This window comes from Microtus pennsylvanicus, chromosome 15, assembly GCF_037038515.1.
Source record: "Microtus pennsylvanicus isolate mMicPen1 chromosome 15, mMicPen1.hap1, whole genome shotgun sequence".
Classification (NCBI taxonomy): domain Eukaryota; kingdom Metazoa; phylum Chordata; class Mammalia; order Rodentia; family Cricetidae; genus Microtus; species Microtus pennsylvanicus.
In genome coordinates, this window is record NC_134593.1 from 37864796 (window position 1) to 37892611 (window position 27816).

At 46.3% G+C, this 27816-nt stretch overlaps 1 protein-coding gene across 1 annotated transcript in view; it reads left to right on the forward strand.

The window, feature by feature from the left end:
* Vwa8 (von Willebrand factor A domain containing 8) overlaps positions 1-11288 on the forward strand; it is a 304908-nt gene extending 293620 nt beyond the window's left edge. The window contains exons 43-45 of the mRNA XM_075950004.1: positions 6986-7084; positions 7740-7978; positions 10231-11288. Coding sequence (XP_075806119.1) covers positions 6986-7084; positions 7740-7978; positions 10231-10339 — 447 coding nt within the window. The 3' untranslated portion in view covers positions 10340-11288. The remainder of the gene's footprint in view (positions 1-6985; positions 7085-7739; positions 7979-10230) is intronic.
* Positions 11289-27816: the final 16528 nt, after the last annotated feature.

The following is a 27816-nucleotide window of genomic DNA, read 5'->3' on the forward strand; positions in this document are numbered from 1 at the left end:
TGTAATAGTAACGTAATTGAAGGGCCTGATAAACCTCTGGTTCCCACAGAGAAAAGCATGCGACAAGCTGTGTCTGCCGTTTCCTACAAACACCAAAGTCTGTTCTCAAGTTTCACTGGGCATCCTCATCCTAGCACTCCCCCCCCCCCCCCCGCTCCAGCCTTAGCACTGACACCCCATCACCAGCCAGGGGCTGTGCACAGCCTGGCAATGTCCTGTTCTCTGCTTCACTTTTTCTTTTCACACAAACAGTGAACAGACAGTAATGAAGGAGAAATCAGCCTTCTGCTCATCCCCAGCTTCTCCTTCATTGTGCTAACAACTCCTCCATTTCAGAGGTCCAAGTGTAGGAGGGACTCCCTAGCCGCTGTACTGCAGCCGCTGTGAGCCAGCTGATCGTGATCCCGCACAGGAAGGCCTGGCATCACAGCAGATACCAAAGGGAGACGTGGTGTGTACAGACACTGGGACAGACACACAGCCCAAACATAGGAACTCTAGATTTTGTACTGGATCAAACAACCCCTGAGAAACAGACAATCGAATCAGTTGCCTTAAGCCGGCTTTCCCATGCCATGTCTCTGTTTTATTCTACAAACAAGAATCAAATTGATGTGTCATTTGCTTAGGCTCCTTATGAAGGATGCAGCCCACTGGCCCTCCTGGGGTCCCTGGGCAAAGGAATGAGCGGCACCCAGCAGGAAGTACTGTGGGGCTGCAAGGCTCTCCACAGTGCAGGGGTCCAAATGCATGTAGCACATGACTTAGCATGAGAAAGAGTTCAAAGACTCACTCTGACAGGATGAGGACAGGCTGCTCAGAGGAGTACCATGGCGGCAGACAGGGCTCCTGTTGGAGCAGGTGAGGCAGCAGGCTCCCGAGGATGCCGTCAGCTTTCCCATCTCGTGCCCCACACCTCATGTGTGATTGCATCTTCATTTCTTTCGAAATAGAAAATGTGTATTTAAATCATTTTGACCCCTGATGGCCAGTGGGTGTCTAGACAGCCATGGACCAGTATAAATAACCGCAGCCCTCCTGGTGTTCAGAAGGGCCTGGGTTTGAACCTGCCCCAACATCTGTTTCTCCAGCTCTTTCCGAGTCTTCCTCCATCCTTGCATATTGCAGACTGGCAGATTGCCATGTCTGAGGTGTGATTGGCCACAGGCCCTCCCGTCTCTGCTGAGACCCCAAGGCCCCCTCTGTAGGGGACAGGAGGGTGACAGAGTCACAAACTCTGTGAGTGCTTTTCCTGTTTCTAAGTATTTGAGGGCACACGAGGAAAAGGTGCACATAGCACAAAGGAAGAGGGGGAAGAAGTGAGACTCGCTCTGTCCCCTCAGACTCCAGCCGCATCGGTGGATTTTTCCTCATTTAGAAATACTTGATTTTTTTTGGTCTGTTTTTAGAAATAGTTGATATTCCTTATGTCATTATTATTCCATACTTTCAGTTTCTTGTTCTTGAAAGAAGAAAAGGTCCAGTAATAATTACTGCGAGTCCGTAACTTCCTCAGAAAACAGAGAGTGACTCATGAGCAGATGATGGTTATGGAGTTCCCAGGGTAGCATCACACGCTGTCTTTAGGATCTAGCCATGTGCTCTGAAGCTCCTACCTCAGCTCAGTCTTCTGCAGTCAGCCCGGGGCTGTGAAGGCATCGACTCTGCGTTTGCTTCTCAGCCTTCAGCAGCCCCACCCCCTTTGGTGGTCTGTGTGCTCCCCATCCCTCTTGGCATCTGCTTGTGTTGTGTTTGGCTAGAGTTCAGTGCTGACTTGTGGGTCGTTACAGTCTGTCCTGGGGGCTCACTCAAGAGTCTGGAATCTGCCTTCTCTTATTCCCGATTAGCACAGCCTGTGCCAAACCGCAGGGACCCTCGAGCATGAGAGTTTCTGAGACGGAAAGGTAATTCAGCAGCATGACATTCGCTGAGCCACTTGAAGTCTTTAAAGTACCTCCTAGTGTTCAAGCAGCTGACTTCACATCTTCCCAGTACAGCAGTTTCCTGACGTCAGCGTCAGCTCCAAGCTGGTGATCAGCCATATCCCGCGGTCCGCATGGCACTTGGAATGCTGTCGGTTGTATAAACTGGACTCTTTCCTTCCCTTTGACTTCACTCAAGTTTGCTCTTTTCTCCAAGCTCCTGGGAGTTTTCATTGTCATCTTAAAATAGACTTTCTTTTCAAAGTACTCCAGTAACACCAAAAGCCTGGTGACTGTTTTTCAGCGAAATATTCAAAGAACAGTATCGGAAAAATAGGTTTATTCTCTCATCAGGAGTTGGACTTTGGAGAGACAATAACTTAAGATAGAGTATTTCTATGAAGGTATGTATGTAAGCCACACTCTGAGGCAAATGGTGTAAAGGAAGCCAATGGGAAGCCTGTGGGGTTAGGGACCCCTACCCCCAGCTCTGCTAAAACGGCCGCACTTATCTTGATTCCGCACTGTGTTGCATGATGTGGACTTCATACAGTTTTTCATTTGGAGAAAGGATTCCATAGCTAAGACATGTTAAATGCAAGGCAGCATTAGGAAAGCTCTGTTGCGGGCTTGGGATGCAGCTTGGGTTCTGGTCTCCTTCTGCTGCAGCGACAAACACCAAGACCAGAAGCACTGTAGGGAGGAGCAGCGTGTTTGGTTCACACTCCTGGGTCTCCGTCCACTGAGGGAGTCGGGGCAGGAACCCTGGAGGAATGCTGCTTACGGCTGTGCTCAGCTTTCTTATACAGCCCAGGTTCCTCTGTCTAGGTATGGAGCTATCTACAGAGCTGGGTCCCCCATCGGCCAGTCGCTCACAGTCAGGACCCCAGACCAGGCTGTTCTTCAACAGAGGTCCTGTCTTCCTGGGTTAGTGATAAGGCTAACCAGGACACCTAGCCTATATACAAGGGTCCTAGGTTTTGTCCTCAATACAGAAAAAAATAAAAAAGCCACTATTCTAGAACCAATTCCTGAGTCATGTTCTTTATAACTCTGAGGACTTTCCCTACGTAGAAAGTGCGGTTAATCTTCACCTCCCTTGTAGGAATCATTCTCCCCTCAACAGACAAATACAAGACACAGTGCTCCTCAGACTGTGGGAAGCCGGCTTTCCATTCCTTCTCTTGGGTATTAAATTGGCATAGAACCTTAGGGCTAGGGATCATTTTCACCATCCCCTTTCCACAGCTGAGAAAACCAAGATTCAGAGAAGTTAAATACTTGGCCCAGTCCACACCATGAGACAGTAAAATGCCAGGACTTTTAACCCCATGTTTGAGGATCTTTCTTACTTTTTTATCCTATATTTTTCTGTTTTACTTATGCCCAAACTTATGCCAAGTCAGTATTTTCAGCAATTCACTCAAAAGTAAGCCTATTTTACCATCTTTTATCTTCTACGTTTAATATCTCACCATGCAAATGTGGTGTGGTAGACATGATTTCTTTGATGGTATCTTGGTCAGGAAGGCTGTGTTACTTCCCAGAAGACTATAGAAAGATGACTCACCGAGAGATGCCTGCTGAGAAATCCCTTCCTTTATACACTTAGCTGAGTGCCTGTAATTCCTCCCTTCCCAGTGCCTTGAGGACATTCCTTGAGTTTAAATATGGAGACTAGTCATCCTATCTGGTTTAGACTCTGAGTATATTTGTGCTACTAACCAGAGATAGGACTCCCCCCCAAAAAATGCATGGTTTGCTGAATCTGTTCAGAATGGACTCAGTAGTTGACATAGAAGTATTGGTCACGAGACACCAAAAGCTTAAGGAGAGATGTAGGAAAAGCTTGGGGAATCGCTCGCTGTTTCTCTGTAGTGTCTTGGATTAACAGATGCAGATCTGTGTCTTCACTGAGACATGTTTTGCTTTCTATTTGTTATACCTTCCTCTAAAGGAATGAGGCTTTCAAAACAAACCTAGCAAGGGGATCCAAACAAACTGTAAAGCAAAGAAGCATTAGAGAGAGGCCTACTCAACAGCTGCCATCTAGTATTTATGCTGAATGCTAAGGACAGGACTCCTCGAAGATTTCCAGGATAATTTGTGGGCCACTTAGAAAAATTACAGCCTTAACATAGGGTGGTTGATAGGGACAATGAGGCTCTTGTTTTTTGAATCCTGTGCTACTCCAGGGAAACGTGTGTGGCCTGTCCCAACAGTTCACATGATGGTACTGGCAGGGCCCAGCCTGAGTGAACAGTAGAGACAAGAGTTAGAGAATGGAAATGAATGACTTCAGCTTGTGATACCACACTCCTGTTATGCTGAGGCAGGAGGATCATGAGCTTGAAGCTAGCCTGGGCTACATAATCTCACACAAATAAGAACAGAGTGGGTTCATACATGTTTTCCTTGAACTCAGACAGTTCTAAGGAGAAGGAAATTATTGTTTAAACATGTTGAGGTACATTATTATCTAATTCCTACCACCTCTTAAAAGGGAGGAAGAAACAGAGTCATTCCTGCCGCAGTGCAGCATGGGAATCAGCTCCTTCCCTCTGTGTGAGTCCCTCCTAGGTACTTGAGCACCCTAGGGGTACAGGCCTGGGCCCAGCTACTCAGGTGGGAGCTTTGCAGGTTCCAACCCACCTGGATACCAGTGATTTTAGAGCTAGCCTGAAATACTTAGTAAGACCCTCTCTCAAAATAAAAAAGAGGGCTAGAGATAGAACACAGTGGTAAAGTGCTTGCCTAGCATAGCTGAGGCCCTGGCTCAATGCGTGGTCCCGCAAAAAGTGGGGGGAGAAAGCAAAGCATACATAACCCCTCAGCTCCTGCTTAGCTCTCCACTGACCAAGCCCTCCCCGGAGTAGTGGACATGGGACCTGGGGCCAGGCCTTCATCTAACGTCTAACCACCCTGATGAATGTCCCACCTCTTCTCTCAGGTCCTTCATGGGCTCCTTTCTTAGGTCTGCCTTCCTAGGGCAGGCTCAGATGGTGTACGTATATCAAGGTCTATGGGGCAGCCAGACGGGACCAGAGGCCAGATATCCCTGTATTGCTGTGTTCCATAAGCTTCAAGGAAGCCACATACTCATAATTTGATCTTGGCTTCACAGGTCCTTAAGATGTAACATTTATCAGAGTAGGAGATAAGAGCATGTTTCACCTGGAAGTTTGTAGCCAGATTTATAGTTTTGAAAGGTTTAGCCATCCTGTGTAGCCCTCCGGTTATATCCTCCTGGGAATGGATACAATGTCTTCATCTCCAGCATCATCTCCACAGCACACAGTTTCAGCCCATTGGAAGTGGAGTTGTCTTTCCTAGATAACCTCACCCACTTCCTGTTTTAACATGGGGCACTTTCACTAGGAATTTTTCTGCTTCCCATTTCAGACGCGGCAGCCTTCATTATGTTAGATTGTGTTTGTCATCTGGCTTAGGAAAAACAGCATTCTGGTTTCTAGATTGTAAAAGAATGCAGCCCACAAACCAAAGGCGAGCTGATAGTGGCCCACGTGGTTTGCAGGCTCTCAGGGCGTTTCTGTGGGAACTATGCTCGACATTGTCGCAGGGTGCAGAGGGGAAGCACGGAAGACCCTGCCTTAAAGAGCTTATTTTCAGAGGCACAGATAGGGAACCTAGTGGGGGCTTACAAGGAGGGGTTTGGAGGATAGCTGATGGTTAATACCAGACTGTCAAATATCCCGAATGTCCCCTAAAGTCTTCATCCCCAGACCACACTAATTTCCTTACAGATACTTCAGTTGCCAAGTGTCCCATATCTTCACAAAATGTTTTTAATAGAGGTGAGAGATTCGGAGGGATAGTGGGAGGGGTCAGAGGAACAGTGGGAGGGGTCATAGAGATAGTGGGAGGGGTCATAGAGACAGTAGGAGGGCTCAGAGAGATAATGGGAGGAGTCAGAGGGACAGTGGGAGTGGCAAAGACTGACCTCTGACTCTTTTCAAATTCTGGCTCCCAGCGCTGACCTCTTCTTAACAGTCAGGGACTTTTTTCGTATGCCCAGAAGATAGAGAATTAAAAAGCTTCCTAAACTGAAAGATGCAAGCCATACATTAACAAGTGGAAGGAAAAGTATATTATACAGTCACATGGTCAACATCACCCAGAGTTCTGTTGGTGCTGATGTGTTTGCTTGTGACTCTGCAGCTCGGCATGTCCTTTAGAAGGAACTAAACGCCAAGGGTCCTGTCATAGAATGCTTTCAGAGGTTAGCTTGAGTATGATTGTTGATAATTTTGACCTTTTTATGCTTTAATTTCTATGAGGGTGTTTTACTTTTAGAAATTAGAGGTGTATGCTTCTCTGTTGGGGCTCTGAGGAAGGAGCAGCTTTAGGGTGCACTTGTTGGTAGAATTGAGTTGCTCCTAATCATGGACAGAGGTCCCTTTTCCTGGACTCTCAACTTCTGGGGGCTACTGATGCCCTTGTCCAGGATCCCCTCCATCTCTGTCATAGTTAACTCCTTCATGTCAGATCTCCCTGACTCTTTACATCTTCCCTTTCTATCAGCAGCCAGGAAACCACTCTGCATCGAAAGGGCGCTGTGTGATTAGGTTAGGACCACTAGATAACCTCCCTTCTGATTAACTCATAGCCAAGTAAACTTAATTACATCAGCAGAATCCTTTTTGTCATGGAAGTTAATGTAATCGTAAGTGATATCCCATTATGTTTACCAGATTTGACCGCAATTATGGAGATAGTATAGAGAACACAGATATGGCAGCTGGAATTCTGCTTTATACTGTGTGTGTGCTTCTTACACAGTCTCCCTTGAGACTTATACATGAAATTTGGGGTAGCCCCTAAAGTCCTCATCATACTTCCCACCTCTTGCCCAGGGGCCGAGATCTCAGAAGAAGGTGGACTCAAACAGAACGAGTCCACGATGGTTTGCCTTTATGGATAGCGCAATCTGCCTCTCTTTCTGCATTCCTTTATGGCCAAACGTTGAACTTGGAACAATCCAGAGTCTAGAGGACCAAGGATCATTCTGCTGCTGACTGACTCCCATGCTCTCTTGTGTGTAGTACGACATCGCTGGACACTCAGGAGATGGCTACAACATTCGCCTTGTTTCAGCTAACAAAATCCCCAAGGATAACAAGCAGAGACTAGAAATTCTGAAGGTAAGTTCATTCTGTTCCTTCTATAGTGTGAGAATCTGTGTCAGATAAAAGCTAGGAGAAGAAGAAGCAGTAGATAAACATGCTCAAGCACTGAATAGAAGCCCTTTTTCCTGTTTAAATCCCCTTTCCACTAACTAAATTTAAATTTTCCCTGTGCGTTTTCAGAGTAATCAGTATTTTGTTGAGTTTGAGCATCTAAGATCAGAACTCCTCATAATCAGACAGACATGTTCCATAAAAAGGAAAGAATAGCCCTTTAGGGTATTCTGTTTTCTAAATCTTATATTTCTCTTAGTCTTTTTGAATGATAAGTTCAGTTTCACATGATTAACTCTGCAGTAGACATCATGATTTTGAAATGGATTTACTCCTTTGCTAGTGGAAACAGTGTTCGCATTTCAGATTAACTGTGCACTGGAACTTCAGCCCGTTCCTCATTTTCTCCTCCTTCTTGCCCTTCTTCAGGGTAATCCATATTTCCTTGCTTTAAATAGAAGGTTGGGTTTTAAAAGAGTCCATTGTGAACACTTGGGAACCCTGCTGTTTATAAGGAACATCAGCCCCCCACACTGGCACGCCGGCAGTAGAAAAGCCATGTTTGTGAAAAGGAGTTAGTTGCTCACCCATGGCTTGTGCGCCCTGCTCTTCCCTCCAGACCATGCATGCCCACTCGCAGTTCTGCATGAGCGGGGACCACACCCTCGAGGGGACAGAACATGCCATCAAGGACATTACCAAAGAAGAAGCTGATGAATATTTTGTTATCATCCTAAGCGACGCCAATCTCTCGCGATATGGAATAAACCCTGCCCGGTTCGCCCAGATCCTAACAAGTGACCCTCAAGTTAATGCCTTTGCCATTTTTATTGGCTCCTTAGGGGACCAAGCAGCCAGGTAAGCATTGTCGCGGCAGACAGCAGGTATAGTAAACATTTGACACGTTTGCTTCTCAGACCTCAGCCTGAGGGGCTGGGGAGGGCAGGTAGAACAGGGTCTAGGGTGTCTAATGTCGCTCTTGGGGTGCACAATGCCCCAGCTTGTTTGGGCAAGGAACATGATGCTCTAGGCTTTTTTGGACAAGAATTTATGATTTTAATTGTTTTATAAAATAATTATCAAATTGATTTCCCCCCAATAAATTAGACAGTATTTTATAGATTAGGTACTTTACAGAGACCCTAGCCCAGTCTAATCAGTTTGTGTTCAAATCATATTCAAATCGTATTTATTCACGTAAATAGAGTGAGCTGTGGTTGTAGCTCAGTGGTAGAACACTTGCCTAGCATGCATGAAGTCCCAGGTTCAATTCGCAGCATTGCACAAAATAAAAAATGAAGGAACCCAACAACAGTAAATTCCCCAGCATAGCAAAACCTGTATTCATCTCTCGGTAGTGTGTGTGTGTGTGGTGTGTAAACAGACTCAGTCACTGCTCTATCACTGTGAAGAGATACTAAGACCAAGGCAACTCTTATAAAGAAAGCAGGTAACTGGGGCTTGTGTATGGTTCTGTGGTTTAGTCTATGGTCATCATGGTAGGAAGCAGACAGGCATGGCGCTGGAGGAGTAGTGGAGAGCTAGATCAGGGGCCTATGGGGCCATCCTCGTTCATACCACCACAGATGTATGGAGACTGATGTAAGCATATGTATACATATCCTCTAAACAAACTTCTGTAAGTGAATAAGTATACATTTAGACATGTGTATACATCAACATACATGTATATGCCACATGTGTATGTGTGTATGTAAATCTGTGTCTCACTGGAGAGACCAGTAGGTGAGACCCCGTGGACACAAAGGAAGACTGTGTATGTGTGGTTTATGCTATAGTGAACATGCTACATGGTTAACTGTAGGAATTTATAGTCAGACAGCCAGTGCCTCGGGGATGACCCAAAAGGAGAGACCAGGAAATACTCCCATAACTTAAAAACACTGACGGAAAGCATTTGTGGTTTTCTTTGCCTGACATACTCATAAAAAGCAGAAAAAAACAACTATTCTGTCTTACAGAGGGCCTGCCTCCACTTCTGCCTCTGCTATGCTGTGCTCTGTGGTACAGACCCTCATACGCCAGGGAGGGTCCAGCCCCATAGATACTGCCGTGTCCACAGTGAGCTTGAGAACAGATTCCGTATCATAGACTCATGCTCACTTAGTGCAGCTGACTGCTCACACTTCTCTCACTTTTATGCGTTAGCACTTCACATTTTCTGGAAGCTTCCAGTGCTCAAAGCCTTCTCTGTCCACATTTGCCCGGCACCAGCCCAGCGTTGGGCAGGCAGCAAGCTCAACAAATGCTGGCTGAGCTGAAGCGGGCATTTTTTTCTTTCTAGTGAACAGATCCTGTTGGAATACTTAAGAAAGCACAATAATACCCTTGTGGTTTCCCGGGGAAATGGTCCAACATCCACTGGCAAAAGACAGAGTACAGACTTAGCTGGTCTGCCCGGCATGCCAAATCCATGATCCTACACAGAGTGGCTGACTTTTATTAAATGTCATTCCAAAACCAAACTTGGTTGGTACAATGAAAGGCGGTATTCTTTTCAATACATCTGTCTCACCGTCTTATTGCCTTCAAAGATGGCCTTTTGTTCCAGACGATAAATTGACATTTTTTTAAAAATTACCATGAGCCTGCTCGACCTGGGAATCATCAAAGCAGAAGTCGGATAATGTAGATTGCATTTCATGTTCCGGGATGGGGGGAGGAACAAGAGATGCACTTGGGGACTTGACTGTGCAGTGAGTTGGAGGCCTATTTTCTAAGAAAGGAGAAACTTTTGGAAGTACAGTGTGAGGCCACATTACGCAGCCAGACGCAGGTGAGCTAATTCCAGATGGGCCCCTTGGGCACCGTCCTTTCACGGGAGAACAGCAGAGCAGGAACCTATAGCACTTCAGAACCACTCATTTCTCCCAGAAAAGAGCTTCCCTTGGGCTCACTGCTTTCCCCGCCTCTCTCGCTGATGCTTTCCCAGGCCTTTCATTGCCCTGTGACAGCCAGTTCAATTGCAGGCAAGGCAGGAGAAAGTGAAAACACGCTGTTGTAAGACCCCCATTTTGATGCTGTGGTTGGCCGGGCTGGAACGGGAGCCTTGATCTGCAATGGTGATTTCCTCCCCTTCCCTCTGGCAGGCTCCAGAGAACTCTGCCAGCTGGCCGGTCTTTTGTCGCTATGGACACCCAGAAGATCCCTCAGATTTTACAACAGATCTTCACCTCCACCATGCTGTCCAGTATCTAAGAAGCACCCTTCACCACCCAGTACTGGAAGCCAAACGGAAGTAGAGAGAACTCTGAAAAGACAGCGGCCATGCCAGTCTGGGCCGTGGCCGGACCTGCTGTCCAGCAGTGAGTGGACTTCTAAATGGAAACGCACGCTGGAAGGGTTTAGGTCTGCAGAGGAAATGGATTGACCTGCATTTCTTAAAAGGTCAGGGTTGAAGGAAGTAGGAGCAGGAACTACGGGGGCTTGGTCTAGTTCCAAACCCAAAGGATAAAAAAAAAAATCCCACTTTTGCCTTAATACATCATCTGTTGCCAGTTGCCACCCCATAGCCAAGCCTTTAAGGCCATAGCTGACCTTAGTCTGTAAGCCCCACCCAACACGTTTCTGTCTAGAATTATTTTTACTTTCTCTCCACTGTATATTGCCCAGCAAATAACAATTTTGCAGCCTTTAACCCACTGAAAAGCATCTGGGCAATAGTACTTTATAAGGTGTTAGATTCTCTCAAAAAAAAAATCCCCTTCTCTTGACTGAAAAGGAACCAAAAGATCCTCAGGGTGCCTGCTGTCCCATGTGGCTTCTGGATGGTTCTTCAGATAATAGAGAGCCAGTATCGTATCCTCTCTCAAGGATAAAAATATCCTGCCCCGAGTTCCCTGCATCCTGACTTTAGTGCTTTTCCAGAGTCCCACAGTGGAGAACACTTTGCTGTCCAAATTGCAGCGATGAAAGTAGCAAATGCTTATGAGAGAAATTATGTCTGACAGATTACACAAAGTTAAAAGGAATACGTTTGGCTGATGTTCGCTGGAGATTTCTTTAGGTTTAACTAAAGAAAAACATACTTTTCTTTTCAGCTAAATTTTCTTTCCAAGTGTACCTACTCACATTTTTAGAAACACATGTTCCAACAAGATGGCTCGCACAAGCCGTCTAATAAAATGCTCTTCGCAGCTGGCCATGACGTCAGAAGTGCTGGGAGCGTCTGATGTGTGTGCTTACTTACTGTAAGCTGGAGAAACTAATCTCATTGATGTTACCCTAGGCATGTACAACACTGTCATTGTACGGGCCTGCAAATTCATTTCGCTTTACTATAGGGCAAAAGAAATGTCACCCTATTCTAACGCCCCATCTCCTGTTCATCAGTTGTCACAGAAATCAAAAGCAGTCGATTCCCAAGACTGTGTTACTACCCAGTGTTTGCCTGGTTTGCCTGTTTCAGGTGCCTGAGTATCCCAAAATGCACAGAGCTCTGACTCATCAGGTGCCCTGGAAATGTGATCATGTGACTAACAATCCCATCTGCTGATGACTTACTGTACATCGGGTATGCTAAACGGTTCTGTGCCATGTGCCGCTCAGCTCTCATGTTTTATAGGCTACTGGCTGCTTTCTACTATTGCTTTCACAAGGTTCTTGATCATAGATTTAATTTTTCCTTGAACTATTAGCATTGCCTTTCAAATGGAGACCTGGAGCCTTAGAGATATCCACACCACAGGCAGGTAGACCAGGCTCGACATCCCTCCTCACCTTCTGAGTGTGTGTGTGAGCCCCTCGCCCACCTGGCAAGTTTCTGCTCCTTGACTTCATGGCGACCTCCACTGCCTTCCCTTCGTTTCTTCCACAGGACTCTTTGTGACCTTTGTTTCCTGAGCGGCCCCCCTAGCTCGTGTCCTCATAAACCCTGTCAGCATGCTTCCAGGAGCTCAGAGGTGTGGGAACTAGGGCATGGAACACTTCTGGGAAGAATCTTGTAATTGCTGCTTTTTTCCTGGGCATAGCAGTGAGCTGAGGAAATGCCCATAAGGGGGCAGCTTAGCCCCAAGGTCACTGCCCCCAGCAGCCTTTGGAAGTAGCACACAAAAGTAGCTCAAGACGTCAGCCCTTCCCAGATCTCCACACAGAGCCTGAGCAAGCAGAACCATTCTTTTTTAAACATGAAAAGAATGTGCTCCAGTAATGAAGTTTCCCTTCCCCACTAGCCAGACGTCCTTTGCCATTGTTATTTGAAAGAGAAAATGTACTTTTCTGTTTTCTTATTTGTCAAAGGGGAAGATGAGGAAGGAGGGGAAAGATGCTCGGTTTTCACTTCTCAGAGCACCTAAGACGTGTGTGCATTTGTTATTAAATGTACTTAATTATAGGCCACTCGGAGCTGTTCCCAGGCCCTCATTAGAGCCAGGAGGTAATTCTAACTGCACTGTGTGCCCGCGGGGTATGCCCTGAAAGACATCTAACCCGAGTCTCTCTTGCAAGCACATGAAACGCTGACAAGGTTCATTGTTAGCCCTGAGCAGCCAGGAGGAATGAGCGCTGTGAATAGCCACAGTATATGATGTGTGTTCCCCCTGGAATCCTTTGTGCCCCCAATAAGATGACCTCATCACAGATGGGGTGGCTTGAGCTCAGCCACAGAAGTGGGTCAGAGCGGGAGGATTTGAAGAGGCGTCAGAGGGGGGATGAATCACTGAATTCTTTACCCCCTTCCTTGGGAACCCTCGGAGGAGGAGCGGTCCATCAGCACAGGAGGGTTTTCTCCAAAGCAGCCCCGAGGCTTCGTAGGCCATCGGAAGTGGCTTCTGAACACAGCCTGGCCAGAGTTCCCAAAAGGCCAGCTCCAGAGAGTCCACCTCCCCTGCACCTGGCTCCTTCCTGGGCCTGTCAGGTCAGCCAAAGTGAAATTCCTCCTGAGCCCAGCACAGAAATGCAGAGTGGGGGAAACGGGGAACAGCTGCTTTATCCGTGCTCTGTATTCCCTGCCAACAAATGCAGTTAGGAGAGAAATCCCCTGAATTCTAAGCCAGTCTCCCCTACACGGGCGACCCGTCCTGAAACCTCATCTCTGGTGTCGCTGCCATCCACTCGCCCACTTTAAAATTTAACCAGTAATATGTACAACCAATAATGCATACCGTGTAAAAATCCTTAGCTGGACAGGGATTGTCATAAAGATCTTACCTACTGCCTTGATCTTCTCTAACATCTGCTCTGGCAAAACTACTAAAATTCCAGTCTTCACTGAAAGTAGAGGGAATTTATAACTCTAGTTAGAACTGGTCTGTAAAGAGGGTCTTGATCCTGCCTGATTGGCTGTTAACTTCCTGCGTGAACTCAAGCTAGTCTTTCTGGGCGTCATTTGAGTTAAATCAATGGCTTAAAATGTTTGGCGAAAATGATTACTAAAAACTACAGTTCTATGTTCCAGTTGCTCGTTTACATAGGGAGGCGACTTGTGCCAGCCTCCATGTGAGAGCCACACCACTGCAGTATAATCTGTGTTGCCAGAACCCCGCAGGTATTTAGCAAAGGGCAGCCTGTCTCCCAGCACGCAGGATTTGGGCACCCGCAAACCTGCCCTTCCACAGTATTGCTGGCTGAACATGAATATTCCCTTACACCAGCATCAGTAAAACTACACAAAAGGACCTCTCCCTCAACGTGTAAGAGCTCGGCTGTTGCATCAAACTTTGCACAGTCAGAGTGCATATCTGCACAACAGAAGTCAAAAGGGATCGGGGACTGGAAGGCCGTCGTAACCTACCTACCCTGGTGTCTCAGCTGAACAATGCTCATGTGTGCGTAAGTGTGTGCACACGTGTGTATTGAATGCTGCAAACAGTCTGCTCCAGAGCTGGGGCATGCTTGCCTAACACCTCAAAAGTTGAGAAGGACTGGATACTCTTTGGAATCTGAGCGCTGAGGCTTCCACCTCCAAACGCAGACTGTCTCTCCACGCACACAGCCTTCCGAGTGCCAGCGTTACACAACCCTGAACCTGAGTAGTGTTTGTGGTATTTGGCCATTCGGAACAAAGTATAGCACTCTTTTAAAGTGGCTTAGATCTTGGGAGTGGTGAGAACATGACATTCTGCTTCAAGAAATCTTATCAAGGGGATAAGCCTTTGCAAGGCTGTCCCTCCCCTGTGCCCACAGGCACCACACACGGCTTTGGTGAAAGTATTTGGGAGTGGCCAGAGAATGTGTCTATAGACTCAGGCTCCAAAGATGGCGATGTGGCTATGGAAGAGTCTCGGAATATAAGGACGTATTACAACTAAAGGCAGATGAAGCACCAATAATAGTGGCATTGGCCTGGAGCGGAAACAGCCTATTGGACAACTTTCAACCTCACCTCCTGTGGGTGATTCTCACAGAGCCTGAGGAACCTAGGGGGCTGTGCATCCAAACCTAGACTCTAGAAATACATATGCATGCATGTGTGTGCACACACACACAGGCAGATAAGTGGGGTTAGTTAATGTAGGTACTGGACTGAATGATAATGTTGCTTATTGTGGGTGGAGTTGACAGAGAAGGCGTCTCCATTGGCTAGGCTTCCTTCAGTGTTCTGAGACTTCTGAACAACTCCGTTCAAGGCTGACGGAGTAAACAAGCTCATCGATTACAGGCTTTCATACAAAGATGCGGTACCAAGTGTGGGATGCCAGAACTAAAGAATCTTTCTCTCTGTGACCTTTCCTGGAGACTGGAAGAGACACAGCGGCCTCAGCAGCAGAGGCGGAGGGCTCTAACAGCTCCTCGGACCGCCTGAAAGCAGACATTCAGTTGCTTGGCTGGGGTACAGCTCCCCACAGCTGGCCTGGCTCTGCCCCAGCATCTGAAGTCTATCCTCAGAGTGGCCTATCTCAGCAAGAGGGGATGGATGCTCTCACATAAGACCAATCCCCCTGCGCAGCCATCCATCAGACGCGTCTTGAAATCTTTCATCTGCGTGCTTCCTCTAGCATGGGGTGAATTGAAGGCCAGAGGGACTGTGATTGGGGCAAGAACAGAAGAGGGTGTATTTGTTATTTTGTTTCATGGTGGCCAAAATCCCAGAGAGAAACAGCTTAACAGAGGTAAGGTGTATCTGGACTCGTGATTCCAGGGGGTTTCAGTCCATCCTGATGGGTCAGTCAGACTAGGTCCCAGGACAGTGTGGTAGACCAGGAAGCCTTGCAACCCACTTCCTTCAGGACAAATTCCATTGTCACAGGGAAGAGCCAGAGTGGTTTTAGGTGGGGAAATTTCTTTCTAAATATACATTTATCTGTATCAGGCTGGGGTAAGGACAGGGAAAGAGGTCGCTGACTAAGGAAGAGAAAAGAGGAAAGGAGAAATTGCCCATCTTTGCACACGTGTGGTGTATCCGTGTGTATTTTCAGGTGTGGGGCAGCAGGGGGAGGGTTATAGACCCGAACTCAATGAGTCAATGTAAGGTGTCTTTCTTCATCGCTACCTTCTGTAGCTTTTGAAGCAGGGTCTCTCACTGGAACTGGCACTCAGGATAGCTGGACCATGGCCAGCCATTACCAGTCCCTACCGCCAACGCTGGGTTTATACAGATGTGCCACCAGTCCCTACCGCCAACGCTGGGTTTATACAGATGTGCCACCAGTCCCTACCGCCAACACTGGTTTATACAGATGTGCCACCAGTCCCTACCGCCAACGCTGGGTTTATACAGATGTGCCACCAGTCCCTACCGCCAACGCTGGGTTTATACAGATGTGCCACCAGTCCCTACCGCCAACGCTGGGTTTATACAGATGTGCCACCAGTCCCTACCGCCAACACTGGTTTATACAGATGTGCCACCAGTCCCTGCCGACAACGCTGGGTTTATACAGATGTGCCACCAGTCCCTACCGCCAACACTGGTTTATACAGATGTGCCACCAGTCCCTACCGCCAATGCTGGGTTTATACAGATGTGCCACCAGTCCCTGCTGACAACGCTGGGTTTATACAGATGTGCCACCAGTCCCTACCGCCAACACTGGTTTATACAGATGTGCCACCAGTCCCTACCGCCAATGCTGGGTTTATACAGATGTGCCACCAGTCCCTGCTGACAACGCTGGGTTTATACAGATGTGCCACCAGTCCCTACCGCCAACGCTGGGTTTATACAGATGTGCCACCAGTCCCTGCTGACAACGCTGGGTTTATACAGATGTGCCACCAGTCCCTACCGCCAATGCTGGGTTTATACAGATGTGCCACCAGTCCCTGCTGACAACGCTGGGTTTATACAGATGTGCCACCAGTCCCTGCTGACAACGCTGGGTTTATACAGATGTGCCACCAGTCCCTGCTGACAACGCTGGGTTTATACAGATGTGCCACCAGTCCCTGCCGCCAATGCTGGGTTTATACAGATGTGCCACCAGTCCCTGCCGACAACGCTGGGTTTATACAGATGTGCCACCAGTCCCTACCGCCAACGCTGGGTTTATACAGATGTGCCACCAGTCCCTACCGCCAACGCTGGGTTTATACAGATGTGCCACCAGTCCCTACCGCCAACACTGGTTTATACAGATGTGCCACCAGTCCCTGCCGACAATGCTGGGTTTATACAGATGTGCCACCAGTCCCTACCGCCAACGCTGGGTTTATACAGATGTGCCACCAGTCCCTACCGCCAACACTGGTTTATACAGATGTGCCACCAGTCCCTGCCGACAACGCTGGGTTTATACAGATGTGCCACCAGTCCCTACCGCCAACACTGGTTTATACAGATGTGCCACCAGTCCCTACCGCCAACACTGGTTTATACAGATGTGCCACCAGTCCCTACCGCCAACACTGGGTTTATACAGATGTGCCACCAGTCCCTACCGCCAATGCTGGGTTTATACAGATGTGCCACCAGTCCCTACCGCCAACACTGGGTTTATACAGATGTGCCACCAGTCCCTACCGCCAACGCTGGGTTTATACAGATGTGCCACCAGTCCCTACCGCCAACGCTGGGTTTATACAGATGTGCCACCAGTCCCTGCCGCCAACACTGGTTTATACAGATGTGCCACCAGTCCCTGCCGACAACGCTGGGTTTATACAGATGTGCCACCATGTCTGGCTTTCCACATGGGAGCTGGGGTGACTCATGTCCTCATTTGCACACCACCCAATAGGCCTCTTCCACAGCCCAGGAGCTATTTGGTTTTTTAAACTGATGTAAATTTTTTGGAGACATTTGATCTTTTAAATGCTAAGAAACTGTCGTAAAACCGTTTCTTGTAAAGGGTGGCTCCAGAAACTTATTAGCACATCAGATACAACGGCAGATACCTGAGATACCCAAGGCCCAAGAATCAGCTCAGGCTGTGTAGTGAGTTCCAGGCCAGCCTGATCTGTCTCAGCAAGACAGCAACCACACTAACTAAACAGGAGCAAATGGCAGAATATTCTCAAAACATATATACTTGTATGAAAATGTCTTTATGTAACATGGTACCATCTACAATGGATATACACAATGAGAATTTAAAATACAAAGCCCAGAGGTATTCCATTTGGAGGAGGCCCTGTTGAAGCTTACTGTTTCCTCTCACTGGACAGGAACAGCATGCTCCAATGTTAACAGACTCAGCTGTTAAAGACTGACTCAGCCCAGTCTTTACCAGGCCCAGTCTTTCCACAAGATCCCCATGGCTTACAGGGCCTATGTATCCAAAGGGGCTCACATGGGCCCTGCTTCTGCAAGGAAAGTGACTTCACATAAAGGTGGTGGCCATTTAGAGATCATCCGTGCCTGGTTGCTGGCCCAGCACCATCCTGGCTTCCCACATCCGTGCACTAGGGACCAATGTCATGCTTTGTTTCTCTGTTTCTCTAGAGAGAAGACAATCCTCTGAGAGTCTTCCTCTTGTGGAAAGACCACTGATTCCCCAGGCGCAAGGGCCATTTGATTTTAGGCTCATAGTGGAAGGTAACCTGGTGGGTGAGAGTCTCTGATCAATTTTGTAAGGGGACCATGACATCCTGATCAAACACCCCAGAGCTAAGTCAGAGCGCAGAGTGATTTCTTCCCCAGGATGAATGATGTGAGGGACCAAAACCAAGTTGCAGGAGGGGTGAGGGTGTCAGGGCAGGCGACTGAGGTCACCCAGCAGGAGGGAGGAGGGTGTCAGCCAGCAGGAGGGGTGAGGGTGTGACTGAGGTCAGCCAACAGGAGGGGGGAGGGTATCAGAACAGGTGTCTGAGGTCACCCAGCAGGAGGGGTGAGGGTGTCAGGACAGGTGACTGAGGTCACCCAGCAGGAGGGGGGGAGGGTGGGGACAGGTGACTGAGGTCAGCCAGCAGGAGGGGGGAGGGTGGGGACAGGTGACTGAGGTCACCCAGCAGGAGGGGGGAGGGTGTCACAGGTGACTGAGGTCACCCAGCAGGAGGGGTGAGGGTGTCACAGGTGACTGAGGTCACCCTGCTCCTGGGATTTGACTTCCCTTTAGGACCGTGTTAGTGCATTCCTTGCATTTATGATGATAAAGTAACTGTCCCTCAAGATCTAATGACCTATCCCTGGGAAGGGTCAAATTGACTGTGTTAGTAGTTCCAGGCAGTCTGCACTTCGCGCACAGGCCTCCTTAGGAGGCTGGCAGCATTGGACAATCGTAAAGACTATCATGGAGGCCGTCTCAGATGGGCTCTCAGCTGTTCTCTTTCCTCAACCCTAGAGGGGAGCCCTTGACTCACGTAGGTGTTATTCACATAGTCTCAAAGAACTGGTTCATTAGTCAGATATTTCTGGCAGTAACTGAGGAATATTAGAAGGCTAAGCCCAAGATGCCATGCATGTCTGCACAGACAGGGAACATGTGAAAGGTGGCATCATTATTAAAATAACATACTAACCCCTGCCTAGTCCTTCCCTTGTGTTGGATGCTTCTTAAGCACTTCATGACTCCCTTCAACCCAAATGTCAGTAAAACAGGTGCTTACAACCTAATCCTAATGAAAACCTCTTCTCTCTGCTTGCTGTCTGGAGACTGAAGCAGTTATCATACCCAAAAAATCTTAGAGTAGGCCATGGTTTCCAGCTCCAAAATCTGATGTCATTCCTCTGGGGACTCAGGTGAGCCCCCTTCCTGGAAACTCATAATGCCTTGGCAGTCTCCCAGCATCCTTCTCCAAGATAGCTGGGGAAGTATGGCAGTCATGCGCTCTTCATATGTGCCGATCCACACCACCCGACATTCTGGGCGCAGAAGACAGCGCGGATGGATGCAGCCCTAACGGCAGAACCTGGATGTCATGAGTCTTTATGCCCTCCAGATCCATAAGTTGGAATCCTACCCCCACTGTAATCAATTATATTGGGAAGCAGGGCCTTTGTGGGTTGATTAGGACATGCAGGTAGAACTCTCATGAATGGGGTTGCTGCCTGCGTTTTCTTTAAGCCTATAACAGAATACTACAGGTGGTCATTAATAAAGCACATTTTTTCTTTCCTCACAACTCTGGGGCCTTAAAGTTCAAGCTCAAGGTGGTAATGTCTTTTGTGAGCCTTCTGGCTGCCCCGGCCATGGCAGAAGGCAGAAGGGCAAGGGAGCCTGTGTGGAGCTGAATTTAATCTTTTTACCAGAAACACTTTGTCTCGATTATTAATGCACGCCATGACAATCAGCCCAGTCTCTTGAGGACAGACCCTCACGACAATCGCGTATGGAAGTCCCAGCTCTTAATCTTATTACAGTGATTATTAAATTTCAACATGAGGTTTGGAAAAAGACAGCCCAACTGGAACAAGACCGTCCTTTACTACCAACTGCAGAGATAGGACACGTCATCCAGAAAGCATGATGCTTGATGGCGCTTGACCCCAGCCTCCATGGTCTGGCCCAGTCAGGGCAGTCCTGGGGATACAGCATGCTGCCCCATAGCTGTTGCCGCATCTGTCTTCCCTGTCCTGGGGAATAAAGGCAGGTGCTACGTCTTGTTTGTCTTTGGCTTGACCCTAAGAAGGCTATGAAAGTATTTTTAGTGAGTGGATAGCTGTGGGATGAGGAAGTGTCATGATTCTGAGAGGCAGAAATTGTGCTGGCCCTGGAATAAAAAAAAAAGATTTGGATGAAGCAAGAAGATTGAAGAATCCCTGAGGAAGACAGCAAAGAGGAGAGTTTGAGAGAAGCCTGGTCTTGGCGTGCTCTCAAAGGCAGGGGGTGGGCAGGCAGACATTACAGTTCTCCCACTCTGGGTGCCACTTCCTAGAATCTCTAAGCAGCCTTCCCAAAGACTCCAGTCCGCTCCTCCAGACTACCCTAAGCAGAGCAAGCCTTTGGACTGCCTCATGCTGGGGCTCTTTTGTTTTGCTTGCATTTCAGTTTCAAAAATAAGTGGAGAACTTTCTTCCCCAAGACTACAAGTTGAATTGGTGATGAGTGAATTGCTGTGTATATGAATGGATGGATAGATGGTTGTATATATGGATTAATATTTATGAATGGATAGATAAGTAGATGATAAATGCTCGACAGGTGAATGGAGAGATGAGCTGAAGAGGATAAAATCTACCCTGTTTAAGGCTTCGGGGGAAGGATAGTTCTGGGACTCTTAGTAAGACCCATCACCAGGCTGTGATGGCGCACACTTTAAATCCTGGTACTTGGGAGGCAGAGGCAGGTGGATCTCTGTGAGTTCGAGTCCAACCTGGTGTACAAGAGCTAGTTCCAGGAGAGGCACAAAAATCTACCCAGAGAAACCTTGTCCCAAAAACAAGCAAAAAGACCCATGATAAGATATCAGGAAGCAAAAGTGAAAGTACCACATTTAGCCCAAGCAATACTATCTATCATATATTCCCTAGTGGCTCCACAGGCCACCCCATATGCAGCCATGGGAAAGCTGAGGAACCACCTGGAAATGGTTTCGACTGAGAGAAGACCGAACACAAGCTTGAGACTATGACAAAATCTTCATAGTGACAGAATCAGAGGTGGTTGGGTCACTTTGAGATGAATGTGTGTCCAGGACAGTCACTTGTGATATCAGACACCCAGATCACCCTGATATCAGATACTTACAGCACCCTCAAAAGAAGCCATTCTTCTATGAGGTCCTGAGACAGTTCCCAAGGACCGTGTTGCCTAGCAAGGCTTAGAAGCCTAAACACATGCCCTTAAGTTCGTGGGCACTGAATTCAATTCATAACTCCTATGTAATAACTAGTTTCCCTAACATTTTTTTGTTGAAACACCATAACATCCATTCAATACAATACTGTATACAATACAGTGCTTTGATATATATTCAAAAAATTATGTAAACATCACCATTGTCTAATTCCAGAATATTCTTATTATCTTCAATGGAAACTCCATACTGCCTGGGAATAACTTTCCATTTCTCCTTCCTGATTCCTGGCACCACAGGCCTACTGTCTGAGGATTTTCCTGTCTGGACACTTCATATAAATGATTTCATACAACACAAACTGCTTTCATCTGCTGTAATGTTTTCAGATCATTCATGTTGTATTTATTATTCTTTTTATGGTCAAGTAACATTTAATTGTTCAAAAGTATCAGTTTTTGTTTATCCATTCTTACCGAGATGGATCTTTGGCTAATACAAAGAACGTCTGTGTATAAGTTTATGTAAACATGTGTTTTCAGTTATCTCGGGTATAGAAGTAGGAGAGGAATTTCTGGGTTAGATGATGGTTCTGTTTAATGTTTTCAGGAACTATCCAACTGTTTTCCAAAGGAGTTGTACTGCCCTACATTCCCACCAGAGATAGGGGGCTTCAGTCCCTTTGACCCTTGTCAACAAGCTCTCTAATTTGCTACCATCATCCTAGTGGGTGCTCAGTGGTACTGCACTGTAATTTTGTCATTTCTCTAATGGCTATTAATACTGAATATCTTTTCTAATGCCTAATGCCCATTTGTATATCTCTTTATAGCTGAGAGTATGGCTCAGTAGTAATGATTTGCTTGGTACACAGGCAATCCTGGGTATTTTAATTCCCAGCAACACAGACACAGGCATGTGTTTTTCTTTGGAGAAATGCCTATTAAGATACTTTCCTATATCTAATTCGTGATGTGTCTACCATTAAGTTGTAAGAATTCTATGCACAATCTCGATACCAGGCCATTATAAATGACTCGCAGATAGTTCTTCCATTCTGTGAATTGTGTTTCCATATTTTTTGATATAGACGGGATCTTATACTATAGCCAAAGTTGACCCGAAACTCGTTATTGTAGCTCAGGTTGCCCTTGAACTTACAGCAATCCTGCCTCAATCTCCTGAGTGATGGTATTTGTTTTAGTTAGGGTTTCTATTGCTGTGAAGAGACACCATGACCACAGCAACTCTTATAAAGGAAAACATTTAATTGGGGTAGCTTACAGTTTCAAATGGTTAGTCCATTATCATCATGGCAGAACATGGCAGCATACAGGAGGACCTGCTGGAGAAGGAGCTGAGAGTCTACATCTTGATCCACAGACAACAGAAAGTGAACTATCTACCACACTGAGCATAGCTTGAGCAAAGGAGACCTCAAAGTCAACTCCCACAGTGACACACTTCCTCCAACAAGGTCACACCTACTCTAACAAAGCCATACCTCCTAATAGTGCCCACTCCCTTTGGGGCATTTTCTTTTAAACCACCACAGTATCATAGGTGTGAATCACTTCATCCAGTTTGTATTTTTACTCTCTTGATAGTTTTTGGTGCTTTTGTTTGTTTGTTTCTCCAAGATATAGTTCTAGCCATCCTGAAATTCACTGTATAGATCAGGTTGATCCTGAACTCACAAAGATCCTCCTGCCTCTGCCTCACAAGTGCTTGGGTTAAAGATATGAACTACCACACCTGGCCTGTTACTTTATAAAAAGTTTGACATGGTGTCTCCCATAATCTACCTCAGCTGTCCTTGAACTTTCTCTAGAGCCCCAGTGGGCCTTGAACTTATGATCATCTTGCCTCAGTCTTTCAGGAAGCTGTGATCCACCAGCCTACTTCCAGCAAACACTGTAAGCTCACAACTCTCATGGAATACAGATGGGTTGGTTGTTATTGTTTTTAATAAACACCCTCCAAATTTCTGAAAGTCTTCGTTTGATTTCCAAGGTTTAGAGATAATTGGATTTGACTAAATTTTTGCCTATATTTTTGCTTTTATGTAGACTGAGGTGTTGGGAGGCTTAACAGATTAACAACACGCATGCTCAGAAAAAGATAGAGCTAGCTATACAGTAAAGACAGATTGTTTTTTTAAAAAAATTCTAAACGTGATGTGGGGAGTCCTTCTGTGTATGTGTTGCTTTTATTGGTTAATGACTAAAGAAGCTGATTGGGCCTCTGACAGAGCAGAATAGAGCTGGGGGGATAAACTGAATGCTGGGAGAAAGAAGGCAGAGTCAGAGGTACCATGTGGGTGCTGGAGGAGAAAGACTCAAGCCACCAGCCAGAACCTTGCTGGTAAACCACAAGCCTCACGGTAAATTATAAAATAATCAAAATGGGTTAATTTAAGATATAAGAGCTAGCTAGCAATATGTGCAAGTGATTGGCCAAGCAGTGTTACAGTTAATATTGTTTCTGTGTAATTATTTCAGGTCTGGGCAGCCAGGAAATGAATGAGCAGCCTCCATCTACATAAACAGTTTACATGTTTGAAAATATACATACCCTTGGGAGAGAAAAGAAAAAGGATAAAGAAAGTCCTTTAAAAAAGAAAGAGAGTAGTTGGGTATGGTGGCACACACCTTTAATCCCAGCACTTGGGAGGTAAAAGCAGGTGGATCTCTATGAGTTCAAGGTCAGCCTGCTCTACAGAGTGAATTCTAAGACAGCAAAGATACACAGAGAAACCATCTCAAAAAATCAGAAATCAAAAATAAAAAAAACAGATTTTTTTTTTTTACAAAGCTACATAAAGATGGAAAATACACAGAGAATCTGGATACTGTATGTTATTGTGTTGTCTTTGAATTGTTTGACTGCTGAGGAAGAAGCAATACCTGCTTAAAGTTGATTATCAATGCTGCTGGATTAATCTAACATATATACTTTGAAAATGCCTTGATTTCAAAATTCAAGTAAAAAAATATGTTACTTTGGAGAAGAGGTTTTGCTTTTTTACCACAGGAAATGAGAGGCTGTGGAATCATTAAGAAAAATCAGGTTTGATCAAGGAAGACCCCCTAAAAATCTCCAATGGGAACAAATGGCCCAGATGATCCACTGTTTAGAGCTCCTCTGTTGCAGTTTCCTCTGAGTTCAACATCTAGAACAGCCTCGGGATTGCTGGCCAAGATGATCAATCCTCACAGAATATTCCAGTCAGGAAACATAATCCTAAATTTTCTTTGGGGGTGCTGATAATTTTATAGGAACCTAATCAGCAGGAAGTAGCCTGGAAAACTACACGCACATTCCCAAAAAATTAATTATAGATGTTTGTCTGTTTAGAGTGTTAGTTACAAGTTGTTATTGACAATGGTCAGGAAAAAAGCTAGACAAAGGAGATTAGATTCAGAGTTCTCATTTTGGAAAGAAAAAAGGGGGAAGTACTGTGAGATAATGCTCTTGTACCCTATAAAGATTTGTCACTCATTGGTTTAATAAAATACTTGTTGGCCAGTAGCCAGAAAGGAAGTATAGGCAGGACAACAAAACTAGGAGAATTCTGGGAAGAATAATGGCTTCAGTCTGCAGTCACCACCCAGATGCAGAGGAAGCAAGATGAAAATGCCGCACTGAAGAAAAGGTGCTTAAACATAGATAAGAATTATGGGTTAATTTAAAAGTTGTAAGAGCTAGCTAATAATAAGCCTGAGCTAATAAGCCAAATAGTTTATAATTAATATAAGCTCTGTCTATTTCTTTGGGGCTGAATGGCTGTGGGATCAGGTAGGACAGAAATCTCCATTTACAGAGTGTCAATTGGAAGAATTGATCAAATAATTGCCATAAACTTCTGCATGGGGCTTCTGTGCACATTACCTGAAGGCACTCAAGACCCTTGTCCCAGTGTGCCCCCCATGTCCTGCACTAAACTCGGCCTTACCTCCTAATTGATTCCATATCACTCTTCCCTCTGCAGAAAATGACTCTCCCCAGGCTCACCCTTGGCCTTCAAGGCTCACACATCCCAACAGAAGACTTCCCATGAGTCTCTGTTGCTACTGTCTTGCTTTAGGAAGTCAGAAAATATCTACTAAGCATTTGCTGTTTAAGGCACTATCTTGGCTTTCTCTTTAAGGAACACACATTCTACTGACAAAAGCTAGCAAATAGGCAGGTCAACAGATATAATCATGACACGCTCCCAGAATGAAATAAAGAGTTTCGGGTTTGGACTGAGGGCCATTGTTTTAAATAAGGTACACAGGGAGGCCCCTGGAAAGATAGAGCTGAAGAGATGACTCTTTCAGTAAAGTACCTGCCACAGAAGCATAGGGATTTCCCAGAGCCACATGAAAAGCCAGGCTCTTGATGTACCCTGTGGGTGGCCAGGGCAGGGGATGGAAGCAGGTGGGTCCTGTGAAGTTCTGTCCAGCCAGCCTAGCCAAATCGGTGAACTCCAACTTCAGTGAGAGATCGTTTCTCCAACAATAAAGTCTGGCAGCTATTAAGGAAGGAATCTCTGAGAAGAGTGACCTACTCTCAAAGAGTCACTCAGGCGGCTAGCTGAAGAGTATGCTTTGGACCCAGCTCTACAAGAGGAAGCTCGTGCCTCCTGAACTGGAAACCTAACCAGCTCCCCAGGGCTAGTGAAGTCATGGATTGTGGGGGAGAATCTACAACCACCACTTTACTAAACCAGCATAATGCCTAACTACATCCTAAATGCTTGTTCTTATAACCACAGGTAAGTGCGGTCATAACCTCTTATCAAGGAGACTTTTTGCAATAGATAGAAACCATTACAGAAAACCACAACCAATCAAAATGCATAATTGTAGAGCCCAGTCCTATCAGGTACAGCTACAACTCCCACAACTAGGACTCGGGGCACGTTATCGAGGAGGGGGCAGGGACTTTGCGGTAAGATTGTGTCTCCCAGTAACGTCAGACAACCATGACGTCCATCAACACTACTGCTTGAACATGAGCTAAACAAGGGCAGCCACAACAGACATGCTAAAGTGGATGGGGTGAGATTGTTGAGGGGCAGAGACCACGGGTCCACAACCCTACACCAAGAACTATAGGACTTAAAGAATCTTAAATCTGGAGAAATAGTATTCCCAGGCAAGAGCACGTCAGTTGGTTACCCAATACCAAATGGTCAGCCCATAAATACAAGTAACATTATACAGACTAAGCAGGTTGTATTTATGTGTTTAGGAATAAATATGTATGTATGTATATGTATATATATATATGTGTGTGTGTGTAACAACAATTAATGGGGAAAGGGGCCATGACTTTGAAGGAGAACAAGGGTATATGGGAGAGTTTAGGAAGAGGAAAGGGAAGTGGGAAATGATATAATTATAGTTTCAAAGAAATAATTTTAAAAAACCCAAGCTTTGGAAGGCCAAGGTTGGCTTAAGACATATGGTTAACAGGATGTCAGTAACTTGGACCGAAGATGGTAGCAAAGGTGATGAATCAGGCCCGGGATCTAGGACATTTGCTAATGGAGTAGGTGTGCCATGTGCAAGAGAAGCACCGATGGAAGATGACTCCAGACTTTGGACGCTCAGAGTTGCTGCCATGTACAGGGGGATGGGGCGATCAGGAAGCATAGGGTGTGGTTTAGGCCCATATCTCCTGCCTCCAAGACCCATTCATTGGCCGCATGGCATGAACTGTGGCCTAGCTCCTGCCACAGAGGTTTCCTGAGGCATCTCCAAAATAGCCACAGGTTTTATTCCTTGCTCTCTATGGTTGGGGGCCAGAAGTGCCTTGGCCGTCTCTGGATAGTCGTCTCTGGAGCCACACTGAAGAACTGGGAACTGCAAGAACGCCACAAACCTTAGTGGTGACCAGAAACCACACCCCAAGCAGACCCCAGGCTGTGAGGCTAAGTTGGACAGGAGTGGTGGGGACAAGGAAGGGGCACCAGAGAAGGAACTAAAGACCTTGTCAAGGTCATTAAAAGCATGTTAGAACACATGGGTGCTTCTGTTCAGATCATGACCAAGATCATGTAGCCAAGACAGGTCTGGTGGGCTTTTTTTTTTTTTTTTTGCTTTCCTTCATTTTCTTCCTTGTGGAGTTGTAGTCTATGGAGCTTTTTAGCATTGAAATGAGTTGATACAAGGACTAGAGAGTTAACAGTGCACACTGTCCCCACAGACAACAAGGACTAGAGAGTTAGCAGTGCACACTGTTCCCACAGAGGATCAGAGCTCAGTTCCCAGGATCCATGTTGGGCAGCTCACAAATGACTGTGACTCCACCTCCAAGAGATCCAGTGCTTTCTTCTGGCCCCACTGGGCACCCACACTCGTGTCCACACAGCCATGCACATAACTAAAAATAAAGTCAGTCCTTAAATAAAAACATTTATAAAAACAACCACTGCTTGACAACTATAATGTGGGACGTACTTCTGTATGTGTGTGGCTCTTCTTGGTTAGTGAATAAAGCTGCTCTGGCCTATGGCAGGGCAGAATAAAACCAGGCTAAAAGAGATACATAGAGAGAGTAGGCAGATTTAGGGAGACACCATGTAGCTGCCAAAGGAAAAAGACACCCACTGGGACTTTCCTGGGAGGCCACAG